At 42.1% G+C, this 12,355-nt stretch overlaps 1 protein-coding gene across 2 annotated transcripts in view; it reads left to right on the top strand.

The window, feature by feature from the left end:
- Positions 1-3,303: 3,303 nt before the first annotated feature.
- The window catches only part of LOC124032323 (transmembrane and coiled-coil domain protein 3-like), a 41,916-nt gene continuing 32,864 nt past the window's right edge, over positions 3,304-12,355 (top strand). For both annotated transcript variants that reach the window (XR_006838257.1, XM_046344639.1), the window contains exon 1: positions 3,304-3,618. Coding sequence is in view for 1 of the 2 variants with exons in the window: in XM_046344639.1 (XP_046200595.1) it covers positions 3,472-3,618 (147 nt within the window). In the remaining variant the exon portion in view is untranslated. The remainder of the gene's footprint in view (positions 3,619-12,355) is intronic.

Here is a 12,355-nt window from a genome sequence, read left to right as displayed (position 1 = left end):
TCTAACCACAAGGCTATCCTGCCATCATTGTGGGTGTTGTGTGTAGATGAGTATTTTACATTTTTTAAAATCCATTTTAGAATAAGGCTGTAACGTAACAAAATGTAGAAAAGGTCAAGGGGTCAGAATACATTCCGAATGCACTGTAAATGTGTTTTATGCACATTTTCTGTGGATATACTTCAAATGAATCCTTATGTATAGAGTTGGTTTGTTCAACTTTGCAATCATTGGTTTTTGTCAGACGTACATTTGAAAGTGAAAAATCTGAGTCTGCATCACTCTGTTACCATGGAATTTCACTGATATTGATCTGTAGATGAGGTGAATTGGAGGTAAACACATGCTCTCAGCTAAATGGTTACATCAAGTGTCCCATCAGCCTGTCCAACCCATACCCCCACTTGTATTCTGAGAGGCTATAAGCTATAAAGCTAAGAGATCTGTTTATAAGCAGCTTTATATAGGCTATGTATAGCAGCTAAAAGAGTCTATAGCGCAAAGGCTATAAGCATTTAAATTGTAATAGAATTTGAAAGAAGTGATATTGCTTAATTTCATAGTTTTAGTAGGTGATACACGACATGAGAATTTCAATTTCAATTGATCATACTGCTGGACTGCTGATGTTTATTTAAATTGAGAAGATCACCAATCTGCATCAATGTTCTCTCTGTGAGGATCAGAAAAGGGGCAATTTATTTACCCACAATGCAGTCTTCCAGAGTCCCCGATGCTATTTCTGGTAGATTGGGTCTTCTTGGTGCATCATTTCTATTTAAAAGGTTTTGCAGTGGTGGCCACGATTGAAAAAAAAATATATATATATATATATAGGGGAAACACTATTATTACAGATCATCTGTTATCCACCACAGATTATTTCCATATCTGTACCTTGAATCTTTTCAATAATGCAAAACGCATATATCTCAAGGTATCTGATGGCTTCTTCTGGTGTTTATTATCCGTCTAATGTCTAAAGATGGAAGAAGCGTCAGTGAAAGGGAGGGCATAGACTTACAGTTAGTCGTATTTGTCGATCAATATTTTATGAGGGGGTAGCAGGGACACACACACACACACACAACCCCTTATACACCCCTGTGTGTGTGTGTGTGTGTGTGTGTCACTATGACCCTGTCTACGCACACTGACTGTAGCCCTAATCCCTGCTTTGCTGTAGCCACCTGGTGAACGTGTCCTACTAATGAAACTCATTGGTAAGCACATTAAAACTTGATGACCTAGTGAATACGTTGCTGGCTTGTGTTTGTCAGGTAGCCAGGGATCCAATATCCTCATATCTGATTGTACCAAGTCTGGAAGGCTCCTGAGTGGTGCAGTGGTCTAAGGCCCTGCATCTCAGTGCAAGAGTTGTCACGACTGGCCCAGGTTTGGCCGGGGTAGGCATAAGAATATGTTCTTAACTGACTTGCCTAGTTAAAGGTTAAATAAATTTTAAAAAGGTCCCTTTCGTATTAGCAATCATTAGCAATCATTTGCCTTTTGGTGGTCTCATACTGCATTACGCCGTATTCAAAAAGGAATCTCAGAGTAGAAGTGCTGATCTAGGATCAGGTCCTCCCCTGTTCATATAATCAAAACTGATCCTATATCAGCACTCTGACTCTTTATGAGTATGGGCCCTGATCTAGGATCAGGTCCTCCCCTGGTAGTGCACTATGTTTGGGGTGGCAGGATAGCCTCGTGGTTAGAGCTTTGGTCTAGTAACCGGAAGGTTGAAAGTTCAAACCCCTGAGCTGACAAGGTACAAATCTGTCATTCTGCTCCTGAACAGGCAGTTAACCCACTGATCCTAGGCCGTCATTGAAAATAAGAATTTGATCTTAACTGACTTGCCTAGTTGAATTTTTTTTAATGTATAGGGACCAGAGCCCTGGTAGTGCGTTTTTATATTTATTTTATTTTACCTTTATTTTACCTTTATTCCCTATATAGTGCACTACCAGGGCTCTGGTCCCTATTCCCTATATAGTGCACTACCAGGGCTCTGGTCCCTATTCCCTAAATAGTGCACTACCAGGGCTCTGGTCCCTATTCCCTAAATAGTGCACTACCAGGGCTCTGGTCCCTATTCCCTATATAGTGCACTACCAGGGCTCTGGTCCCTATTCCCTATATAGTGCACTACCAGGGCTCTGGTCCCTATTCCCTAAATAGTGCACTACCAGGGCTCTGGTCCCTATTCCCTAAATAGTGCACTACCAGGGCTCTGGTCCCTATTCCCTATATAGTGCACTACCAGGGCTCTGGTCCCAATTCCCTAAATAGTGCACTACCAGCGCTCTGGTCCCTATTCCCTATATAGTGCACTACCAGGGCTCTGGTCCCTATTCCCTATATAGTGCACTACCAGGGTTCTGGTCAAAAGTAGTGCACTATATAGGGAATATGGTGTCATTTCAGGCACAACCCAAGCCTCACCAACAAATCAAGAGAGGAAGGATTACAGCAACAACACGCCTGTGTGGATTACAGATAAGGTATTATATTCAGGTAGAAAGACTTCCAACACCTTAAAAGCTCATTTATATTTTCACAGTTTCACAGTTGGAGAACCACCAAGTTGGGCGGATGAAACTATTCGTAAACACTAAGCAATCTACATTAATGAAAAAGGCTTGTGGAACTCGGCCAAGACTAGAATGGTTGGCCTGTTCCCAATCCCATGGCCTCTGGTCCTGGTAGGGTGGCTCTATTTGTGCAAAGAGTAAACACTCAAGGCACTGTCCTTTGTCCTTTTTGTTTCTAGTCCTTAATTGCTTTGAGGGCTAGCTTTGTTTGGTTTGATACTGGCTCCAGGGGGAATGGGTTAGATAAGGTGTGTGTGTGTGTGTGTGTGTGTGTGTGTGTGTGTGTGTGTGTGTGTGTGTGTGTGTGTGTGTGAGTGTGAGTGTGAGTGTGAGTGTGAGAGAGAGAGAGAGAGAGAGAGAGAGAGAGAGAGAGAGAGAGAGAGAGAGAGAGAGAGACTACTGTGGCAGCCTACATTTGTCCTTTCAGATTGTATTATGGTGACATCAGTTTCTGTTGTTTAACACGTTTGGAATGGTTGGAGTAGTGATAGGATTGTGATAGGCTGAGACGTTTGACAAACTGCTCAAGTCACTGTCTCTAGTATGGTGGACGGTGGAATGATAGCAGGAAAATGTTATAAGGACATTAATGACGCCCAAACCGATATTTAATTTCAGAATTTTGGGGCAAGGGTTTGGTTAAGGTAAAGGTCAGTTGTAGGTTTTGGTTGATCAGTTTAAGCGTCGGTTGTGTCCTTAACCTCACCCAGGGTAGAACGATAGGGTTAACCTCCTCCTCCTGCTCCGCAGACCTTCAACTGGGCGGAGTCTGAGTGCACATTGTTTAGTGTTTTCTGCTTGGGAAGGAGAGAGAGAGAATGGTCATATCAGTCTGTGTGAAGGGTCGGTCGACAAGGATCGTGTCAGACTACAAATGATGAAACATCGTGAACGGAACACTACACCGACTCAAATTCCTAAACCCAACCGCGAGACCGACTCGATGATTATGGCCACCGCTGACTCAGCAGTGAGAAGTTTATCAGAAGTCGAAAAATACCTTAACAGCCGGAACGAAATGGTAATAACGACTTTTTTTCTCCATTATTTATTCTACTCCACATAGCCTACGCTGCTCAAACATTGGAGGCATTGTGCTGTATCGTCAACATAATGCAGCGAAAGCATCAATATGCGAACACCTGCTGTGTCCCAGTTTTCGTTCAAATCTGATCAAATCTGATTTTACTCGCTGGGTCATTCATTTCTTACGTAGGCTTTTGCGCGCATGAATTGGTCTGCTATCTTAGCGTATTGAGGCTCTCTTAGTATGTAGGCTACATTGTGTACCATTGCTTGTGTTCATTACATTTTAGGGTAACTTGGAGGTGTTTACCTCATTTTCATTTAGTCTTCTATTATTTTCAGGCCTAAACACAATCATACCATTCAGAATAGCCAAATACATGTTTGGTTAATGTTTGAGAAAATAATACAATTGTATTTAACTATGATTTTATTTTTTAACAGTAAAAAAAAAAAAAAAAAAAACACATAGTAGAATGGTTTTGGTTCAATGCAATGTGCCCTTCTCCTGTTGTCCAAAGCAATGTTCTGTTCTCTCTTCTCTGTTCCGTTTTCTGTTCTTCTGTTCTGATCTCTTACAATGGTTACTGCTCCAAATGACAGCTGGATAGACATGTTATGAGTCAAATAAATGTTTTAACAGCTGGATAGTTTTTAGCTCATTCCATGTTATTACAATGTTACAGCTGTACAAGGATAATCAAATCCCTCAGGGTCTTATTGAATAACATGGACTTGTGCACATTATGTAAACGACTTGAGCACTTTGGTAAATGTATTGATAGTTTACACCTTATTCGCAGTAGAGGATAAAACAACCTTATGTTTCAAGATGCATTTAAATGGTTGTAAATATCAGAGTGGCACAATTAAGGAAGTCATTGTTGAACACTGATCCTAATACTAGGCCATCATGCAAATCTAAAACAAAACCAGTCTTCTCTTATAGGCCACACACACACACACACACACACACACACACACACACACACACACACACACACACACACACACACACACACACACACACACACACACACACACACACACACACACACACACACACACACACACACACACACTGTTTCCTCCTGCCTGGAGCACGGTGTGTCTCGTGATTGTTTATGGAGACATTACAAACCAGAAAATCACTCAACTGTTAAAGCGAGAGCAAGTTGTTTCTCTTTCTGCTGTAGCGATCGTGCCTTCAGGGCAAATTACATTTCATGGATTAACTGATTTGTATGACTGTTGACGGATTGTTGGCGGACTGTTGACGGACTGTTGACTGACTGGTTATTTCCAGGCTGTTTATCATGTTTGAACCTGAGTGATGTCTTGACCTGGTTATTTCCAGGCTGTTTATCATGTTTGAACCTGAGTGATGTCTTGACCTGGTTATTTCCAGGCTGTTTATCATGTTTGAACCTGAGTGATGTCTTGACCTGGTTATTTCCAGGCTGTTTATCATGTTTGAACCTGAGTGATGTCTTGACCTGGTTATTTCCAGGCTGTTTATGATGTTTGAACCTGAGTGATGTCTTGACCTGGTTATTTCCAGGCTGTTTATCATGTTTGAACCTGAGTGATGTCTTGACCTGGTTATTTCCAGGCTGTTTATCATGTTTGAACCTGAGTGATGTCTTGACCTGGTTATTTCCAGGCTGTTTATCATGTTTGAACCTGAGTGATGTCTTGACCTGGTTATTTCCAGGCTGTTTATGATGTTTGAACCTGAGTGATGTCTTGACCTGGTTATTTCCAGGCTGTTTATCATGTTTGAACCTGAGTGATGTCTTGACCTGGTTATTTCCAGGCTGTTTATGATGTTTGAACCTGAGTGATGTCTTGACCTGGTTATTTCCAGGCTGTTTATCATGTTTGAACCTGAGTGATGTCTTGACCTGGTTATTTCCAGGCTGTTTATCATGTTTGAACCTGAGTGATGTCTTGACCTGGTTATTTCCAGGCTGTTTATCATGTTTGAACCTGAGTGATGTCTTGACCTGGTTATTTCCAGGCTGTTTATCATGTTTGAACCTGAGTGATGTCTTGACCTGGTTATTTCCAGGCTGTTTATCATGTTTGAACCTGAGTGATGTCTTGACCTGGTTGTTAAAAGGTGTCAAGTCCAAGTTCCCTTTATTACGTCACTCACTGTCTCACCTTCACGATATGAGTAATAAATTAACATCTGTTGAAATGTATCACCTCAATTATAGCTACACAGATCCCACTTCAAGTCAGATTTTATTAGTCACATGCGCCGAATACAACAGGTGTAGTTGACCTTATTGTGAAATGCTTACTTATAAGCCCTTAACCAACAATGTAGTTCAAGAAATAGAGTTAAGAAAATATTTACTAAATAAAAATACAATAAAATATCAATAACGAGGCTATAAAGATTGGGTACCGGGAACCGAGTGCGGGGGTACAGGTTAGTCGAGGTCAATTGTACATGAAGGTAGGGGTAAAGTAACTATGCATAGATAATAAACAGTGAGTAGCAGCAGTGTTAAAATAAGGGGGAGGGGGGGTGTCAATGTAAATAGTCTGGGTGGCCATTTGATTAATTATTCAGCAGTCTTATGGCTTGGGGGTGGAAACTGTTAATGCAACCGCTGTGTCAGATTTTTAAAAAACTTTACGAAAAAAGCATAATCTGAGTATGGCGCTCAGAGCTCAAAACAGCCAAAATAAATATCTGCCATGTTGCGCAGTTAACATTAGTCAGAAATAGTATTATAAATATTCACTTACCTTTGATGATCCTCATCAGAATGCACTCCCAGGAATCCCAGTTTGATTTGATTTGTTCCATAAAGTCCATCAATTATGTCCAAATAGCTTCTTTTGTTAGGGAGTTTGGTAAACAAATCCAAACGCGCGTTCAGGTCCAGCCGAACGTCGGACGAAAAGTTCAAAAAGTTATATTACAGGGCGTAGAAACTTGTCAAACTAAGTATAGAATCAATCTTTAAGATCTTTTTATAATAAACGTTCAATAATGTTCCAACCGGAGAATTCCATTGTCTGTAGAAAAGCAATGGAACAAGAGCTACCTCTCATGTGAAATGCGCGTGACTGAGAACGAGGCTGCTGCCAGACCCCTTAGTAAAAACAGCTCTCATCCTTCACAGTAGAAGCCTGAAACAATGTTCTAAAGACGGTTGACATCTAGTGGAAGCCATAGGAAGTGAAAAATAACCCATATCCCACTGTGTATTCGATAGGGGCTGAGTTCAAAAACTACAAACCTAAGATTTCCCACTTGCTGTTTGGATTATTTTCTCAGGTTTTTGTCTGCCATATGAGTTATGTTATACTCACAGACATCATTCAAACAGTTTTAGAAACTTCAGAGTGTTTTCTATCCAATACTAATATTAATATGCATATATTAGTATCTGGGACTGAGTAGGAGGCAGGTTACTCTGGGCACGATATTCATACAAAAGTGAAAATGCTGCCCCATATCCCAAAGAAGTTAAGAAGCCTGTTGGACCTAGACTTGGCACTCTGGTACCTCTTGCCGTGAGGTAGCAGAGAGAAACGTTTATGATTGGTGACGGGAGTCTTTGAAAACAAATTGGGCCTTCCTCTGACACCGCCTAGTATATAGGTCCTGGGTGGCAGGAAGCTTGGCCCTAGTGATGTACTGGGTCGTACGCACTACCCTCTGTAGTGGCTTACAGTCGGATGCTGAGAATTTGCTGGTGATGCAACCAGTCAGGATGTAGAACCAGTCAGCTGTAGAACTTTTTGAGGATCTGGGGACCCATGACAAATCTTTTCGGTCACCTGAGGGGGAAAATATTTTGTTGTGCCCTCTTCATGACTGTCTTGGTGTGTTTGGACCATGATAGTTTGTTGGGGATGTGGACACCAAGGAACTAGAAAATCTCGACCCGCTCCACTACAGTCCCGTTGATGTGAATGGGGTGTGTTTGGCCCTCCTTTTCCTGTATTCCCCGATCAGCTCCTTTGTCTTGCTCATGTTGAGTGAGAGGTTGTTGTCCTGGCACCACACTGCCACACTGCCTCCTCCCTATAGGCTGTCTCATCATTGTCGGTGATCAGGCCTACCACTGTTGTGTCGTCAGCAAACTTAATGATGGTGTTGGAGTTTTTCTTGGCCACGCTGTGGTGGGTGAACAGGGAGTACAGGAGGGGAGGCAGGGATGAGGGGGAGGGAGGCAGGGATGAGGGGGAGGGAGGCAGGGCGGAGCGGGAGGGAGGAGGGGGAGGGAGGAGGAGGGAGGCAGGGAGGAGGGGGAAAATGTATTGGCTGATCCCTCCTGATGACCAGGCTGTCACGACTCCAACCGGGACATCAAGTCATGCCAACTGGCTCATCAAGTCATGCCAACTGGCTCATCAAGTCATGCCAGCAGGGACACCAAGTCATGCTAACTGGCTCATCAAGTCATGCCAACCGGGACATCAAGTCATGCCAACCGGGACATCAAGTCATGCTAACTGGCTCATCAAGTCATGCCAACTGGCTCATCAAGTCATGCCAGCAGGGACACCAAGTCATGCTAACTGGCTCATCAAGTCATGCCAACTGGCTCATCAAGTCATGCCAGCAGGGACACCAAGTCATGCCAACTGGCTCATCAAGTCATGCAAACTGGCTCATCAAGTCATGCCAACTGGCTCATCAAGTCATTCCAACCGGGACATCAAGTCATGCCAACTGGCTCATCCAGTCATGCCAACTGGCTCATCAAGTCATGCCAGCCGGGACACCAAGTCATGCCAACTGGCTCATCAAGTCATGCCAACTGGCTCATCAAGTCATGCCAGCCGGGACACCAAGCCATGCCAACTGGCTCATCAAGTCATGCCAACCGGGACACCAAGTCATGCCAACCGGGACACCAAGTCATGCCAACCGGGACATCAGGAGGGATTAGCCAATGAAGTTGGAAGTCCCGCCCAGTTGACTAAATCAAAATGGCGAAAGTCCTCAATGACACTACACATGCTAACACAGACTAAAGTTCTCAATGACACTACACATGCTAACACAGACTAAAGTCCTCAATGACACTACACATGCTAACACAGACTTTTGGCCACTAGAGGACTCCATACAACTCCATGGTCAGGACATAGGTTTGGTTAGGTTTAAATAAGAAAACTATCCTAATGTGACTTGGATTTAAAGCACTCTTTGTTTTGACTTTAGTAGAAGATGTAAGAATAATCAAGTACCTTTATCTGACAGAGGAAACATGAAGTTATGTTATGTAAAGATATGTTTCTGTAATATTAAACATGTATCACCGACTAATAGGGTTTATGAAAACACCTGCAACAACGGCAAAAAACATAAACAATACAACACTTCTTCACTGTGGGGGGGGGTGTTTCCGTTCAACCAAACACGATTTTCTGGTTTATCTTCAAGAAGACTCTTGTGTTCCAGAGAGATGTTCTGTTTCTCAAGTCTGATGACAGGCTGAATAGTCTCTCCACAAATGCTTGGGATGCAGGGACAGAAACCAGATCCACTGCCACAGAGAACAGATTAGAATAAACAACCATTCTTACCTGCCAGAACTGGAGAGGTGACATAGTAAACATTTCCCCTTTGACCTTTTCCAGGTATTTAGCTCACACAGGTCACTTAATGCCCTGCCAGGTTGACCTTTCAAATGGACAGTGGCCTCAGACGCAATCAAATTGTATTGGTCACATACGTACACATGGTTAGCAGATGTTATTGCGAGTGTAGCGAAATTCTTGTGCTCCTAGTTCCCGACAGTGCAGCAATATCTAATATGGTAATCTAACAATTCCACAACAACAACCTAATACACATACATCTAAGTAAAGGAATGGAATAAGAATATATATACTACCATTAAAAAGTTTGGGGTCACTTAGATATTTCCTTGTTTTTGAAAGAAAATCATTTTTTTGTCTATTAAAATGACATAAAATTGATCAGAAATACAGTGTAGACATTGTTAATGTTGTAAATGACTATGGTAGCTGAAAACGGCTGATTTCTTATGAAATATCTACATAGGCGTTGTTGTGTCTTTGGCTATGGCGGATTAAATGATATGACATGCTATTCTATAAAATCCTTTCTCCATAATTAATCAAATCAAATCAAATTTATTTATATAGCCCTTCGTACATCAGCTGATATCTCAAAGTGCTGTACAGAAACCCAGCCTAAAACCCCAAACAGCAAACAATGCAGGTGTAAAAGCACGGTGGCTAGGAAAAACTCCCTAGAAAGGCCAAAACCTAGGAAGAAACCTAGAGAGGAACCGGGCTATGTGGGGTGGCCAGTCCTCTTCTGGCTGTGCCGGGTAGAGATTATAACAGAACATGACCAAGATATTCAAATGTTCATAAATGACCAGCATGGTCAAATAATAATAAGGCAGAACAGTTGAAACTGGAGCAGCAGCACAGTCAGGTGGACTGGGGACAGCAAGGAGCCATCATGTCAGGTAGTCCTGGGGCACGGTCCTAGGGCTCAGGTCCTCCGAGAGAGAGAAAGAAAGAGAGAATTAGAGAGAGCATATGTGGGGTGGCCAGTCCTCTTCTGGCTGTGCCGGGTGGAGATTATAACAGAACGTGGCCAAGATGTTCAAATGTTCATAAATGACCAGCATGGTTGAATAATAGTAAGGCAGAACAGTTGAAACTGGAGCAGGAGCATGGCCAGGTGGACTGGGGACAGCAAGGAGTCCTCATGTCAGGTAGTCCTGGGACATGGTCCTAGGGCCCAGGCCAGTTGAAACTGGAGCAGCAGCATGGCCAGGTGGACTGGGGACAGCAAGGAGTCATCAATTAATATCACCTGATTGAGCTAATCATGTAAATATAATTAACTAGAGAGTCGGGCACCACAAAATAATATTTATAGAGCTGTTATCTTCCGAATAAACTCTTAAAGACCTCGTAATATTTTACATCAACAGCAGTCAATATTAATCGTCACCTTAATTCAGTCTCATCTGAAAGTTGTAAATTATTGGTTATCTTCAAGAACCCTGGCTAACAAGTTGAATCAGCAATGCAAAGTAGAGTTTAATATTATTTATTTACCAAATACCTAACTAATCACACGTAATTACATATACAAAGAATGAATCATACCTTGATTACAAATTATATCAAGAAGGAAAACGTCCCTAGTGGGCGGAACAGATATGACAGCTGGTTACACAAAGAAAAAGGGGCTGGGTTTGAATGAAAGAGCGGGAAGACATGAAGAACAAAGGGAGAAGCGATGTCTCTATCGTAAATACAGTATCTTATGCCTTCTAAATTACCGCCCATTTGGAAAAGGAAAATGCAATAAATATTTACTCTTCGGTAGGTTGGTGGAATATGGAAGGCCGTGTTGCCCAACCAAGTCCTTTGTCCTTTGAAGAATGTCTCTGGTGGTCAATTGGATATGTTGTAGTAACGTCGTTGTGTGGTAGACAGGTACTCTGTCTGTTCTTTCCTAGCCCACGTTTGCAGCTGCTGTTGCTAACTCAACGGCTACGAGGTATCACTTCTGTCGTGAATAAGAGTTCAAAGTTCATACCATTCGCAACCAAAGCTCACACTGAGGTTGGCTTAGTTCTGTAGTTGACATATTAGTCCTTTTAACGCAGAGGCTGCAGACCTCACGTACTTGGAACAGGAGGTTACATTTTCGTCAAGGCTTTATATAGTGGAGCGAGAAGGGTGTGTTTGAAAAGTTTTATAACCCATGTCTCTTCACAGGGGCGGGCCACTGATTGAGCAGAGCCCTAACCTTATGAAAACCCAAATCTCTCATTTGGAAGCTAAAATTACATTTAATCTTTTCACCAATAATTATATATTCAAACATTTAAATTGAACAACAATTCCATGTGAATCCGATAACTACAATGTGCAGACTTTCCACTGTAGAGTTTATGTCATCCTATCATTGATGAGAATGTCTCAGATGACAACCGAACTGACATCATATTCATTAAGTACCAACGCATATGTTCAATTGGTCGGATTACCAGAATATAGTTAATTTCCCCCCACCTTCTGATGTTCCCAGAATCTCTATGTTAACCAAGGGGTTTTCAAATGTAACATCAGTAGGGTAGAGAGAGGAAAAAGGGGGGAGAGGTATTTATGACTGTCATAAACCTACCCCCAGGCCAACGTCATGACAGTGTACAGAGGCCATTATCAGCAACCATCACTCCTGTGTTCCAATGGCACGTCGTGTTAGCTAATCCAATTTATAATTTAAAAGGTTAATTGATCATTAGAAAACCCTTTTGCAATTATGTTAGCACAGCTGAAAACTGTTGTTCTGATTAAAGAAGCAATTAAACTGGCCTTCTTTAGACTAGTTGAGTATCTGGAGAATCAGCATTTGTGGGTTCCATTTCAGGCTCAAGATGGCCAGAAACAAAGACCTTTCTTCTGAAACTCGTCAGTCTATTCTTCTTCTGAGAAATGAAGGCTATTCCATACGAGAAATTGCCAAGAAACCGAAGATCTCGTACAACGCTGTGTACTACTCCCTTCACAGAACCGTGAAAACTGGTTCTAACCAGAATAGAAAGAGGAGTGGGAGGCCCCGGTGCACAACTGAGCAAGAGGACGTTCTCTAGATTTTCCTCAAAGTTTAGAATGAAGAAAAACTCAAACTAAACATAATTTATTATGTTTTTTTTTGTATTTTTGCACCCAAAGATAATAATTTCAGGATTGTTTTA

This window comes from Oncorhynchus gorbuscha, linkage group LG01 (assembly GCF_021184085.1).
Source record: "Oncorhynchus gorbuscha isolate QuinsamMale2020 ecotype Even-year linkage group LG01, OgorEven_v1.0, whole genome shotgun sequence".
Taxonomy (NCBI): Eukaryota; Metazoa; Chordata; class Actinopteri; order Salmoniformes; family Salmonidae; genus Oncorhynchus; species Oncorhynchus gorbuscha.
Note: the sequence above shows the minus strand (reverse complement) of the source record. Positions and strands in the feature narration are given on the sequence as shown.